Consider the following 2105-nt stretch of genomic DNA (forward strand, 5'->3'; position numbering starts at 1 on the left):
GCATTGATAATTAATTAACCGACGAATAGAATACCAAATTATTTAACATAAATTTCTAAAGTAACTGATATGAAACGTTTTGAAATTTTAAATATATTTTTATACATATTTACATGTGCATGTATTATGTATATATCTAAAAATCATCTCATTATGTTTTAACATCAAAACTATCAGCATTAATAATGATCTAAATCAATGAATGGAATACCAAAGATTTCTAAAATATGATATGAAACATTTTAAAATTATAATACTTTTCTATACACATACGTACATGTGTATATATCATGTATATATATATATCTAAAAATCATCTCATTCTTTTTCAACATTAAAACACCAACAACATTAATAGTAATCTAAATTAATTCATGAAATGAATACCAATACTAATTGACAAAAATATCTAAAGTATGATATGAAATCTATATTGAAATTATAATAATTTTCTATACATACGTATACACGTGTATGTATTATGTATATATACATATATTTAAAAATCACTATATACTTTTTTAAGAAAAAAAAAAAACCGCAGAAAGGGATACTTATCATTCTCGTATCATCATTCTCATCTATATCGTTTGAAAATAAGTTTTACCACGTATAGAAACTTGTAGCCAGCTTTGTCTTTACTCTCGCAAAACAAGATTCAAAGCTCAAGAACTATCATAGATATATATCTTCGATCCTTGTAAAATGTAACCGGTTATTCTACTTGACGACGATAAATCGATAGGACAATAAATCGAGATACGAAATGTCCTACCGTTTTCATAACGGTCCTTTTCTACTTCGAAAGAACAAGAGAAAAGGTATTACCTTTTATACAAACATAAATATACATATATACATACATACATATATATATATATATTAAAGTGAAGCAAAAGTTTGTTCGTTCGTTCGTGTTGAAACTTTACTTTGAAACTGCATAATGGATTGTGTTTTCTGTTAAATTTACTTTGAAAATATCAATATATAAAAAAATGAAGAGTAAAATTCACGAACTTATGGTTCACCCTAATACATATTTATCATAATACACGTATACGTATCGCATAATATTAAAAAATGAAATGAATCATGTGAACACCCACACAATGATAATATCATCAAACCGATATGAAGTCATGATAATAATATGGTGATACAATGATGGTGTAGTTAATACATTAATTACCGTATTATACGTATACGTATCGCATAATATTAAACAAAGAAATGAATCATGTGAACACTCACAATAATAGTGTCACCAAACTAATATGAAGCCATGATACGATCATGGTGTTGTTAATACATAATTACCGTAGTATACTAATTACATATTTACTGTATTATACATATACAGTAATATTAAAAATACAGGTAATATTAAATACTATACTAAATAATATTAATTACAATATTAAATACAGGTAATATTAAAAAAAGGAATAAAAATCACTAAACCTATATGGGGTGATGATAATGTGATACAATAATGGTGTTGTTGTTGTTATAAATGGATACAAAAAAAAAATCTACAATATAAGAATTTTTTGTTTTTGGTTGAATATAAATTATGATCTCGATAAAAAAAAAATATTTTCTTTTATTGTTATAGGTATATTTACGGTAATGTGTTACAACGTGCTGTGCGACAAGTACGCGACACGGCAGATGTATGGTTATTGTCCTAGCTGGGCCCTCGATTGGGAATATCGGAAAAAAGGAATCCTAGATGAAATACGACATTATGCTGCTGACATCATCAGCCTGCAGGAGGTCGAGACGGACCAATTCTATAATTTTTTTTTACCCGAGCTTAAACACGATGGTTACGATGGTATATTCTCACCGAAATCTCGTGCAAAGACAATGGCTGAAAATGACCGGAAGTACGTTGACGGATGTGCTATTTTTTACAGGACAGCCAAGTAAGTTAAACATATTTTATCATTATTATTATTATTATTATTATATTTAATTCAACTTATTTTATACGATAATTATTAACCTTATGTGATTTATATTTTCTTAATCTTTCTTTTATTTTATTTGTAACTTTATTTTAATTCAGATATTCTATTTTGCAATATATATTAATCTTATAT

General features: G+C 26.3%; 1 protein-coding gene across 1 annotated transcript in view; it reads left to right on the forward strand.

The window, feature by feature from the left end:
* The first annotated feature begins 1629 nt into the window (after positions 1–1629).
* Positions 1630–2105, forward strand: part of LOC106788055 (CCR4-NOT transcription complex subunit 6) — an 8245-nt gene continuing 7769 nt past the window's right edge. Inside the window, exon 1 of the mRNA XM_014750975.1 lies at positions 1630–1928. Within this exon, the coding sequence (XP_014606461.1) occupies positions 1630–1928 (299 nt within the window). The remainder of the gene's footprint in view (positions 1929–2105) is intronic.

This window comes from Polistes canadensis, unplaced genomic scaffold (genome assembly GCF_001313835.1).
Source record: "Polistes canadensis isolate GaletaPanama2010 unplaced genomic scaffold, ASM131383v1 scaffold_123, whole genome shotgun sequence".
Taxonomy (NCBI): domain Eukaryota; kingdom Metazoa; phylum Arthropoda; class Insecta; order Hymenoptera; family Vespidae; genus Polistes; species Polistes canadensis.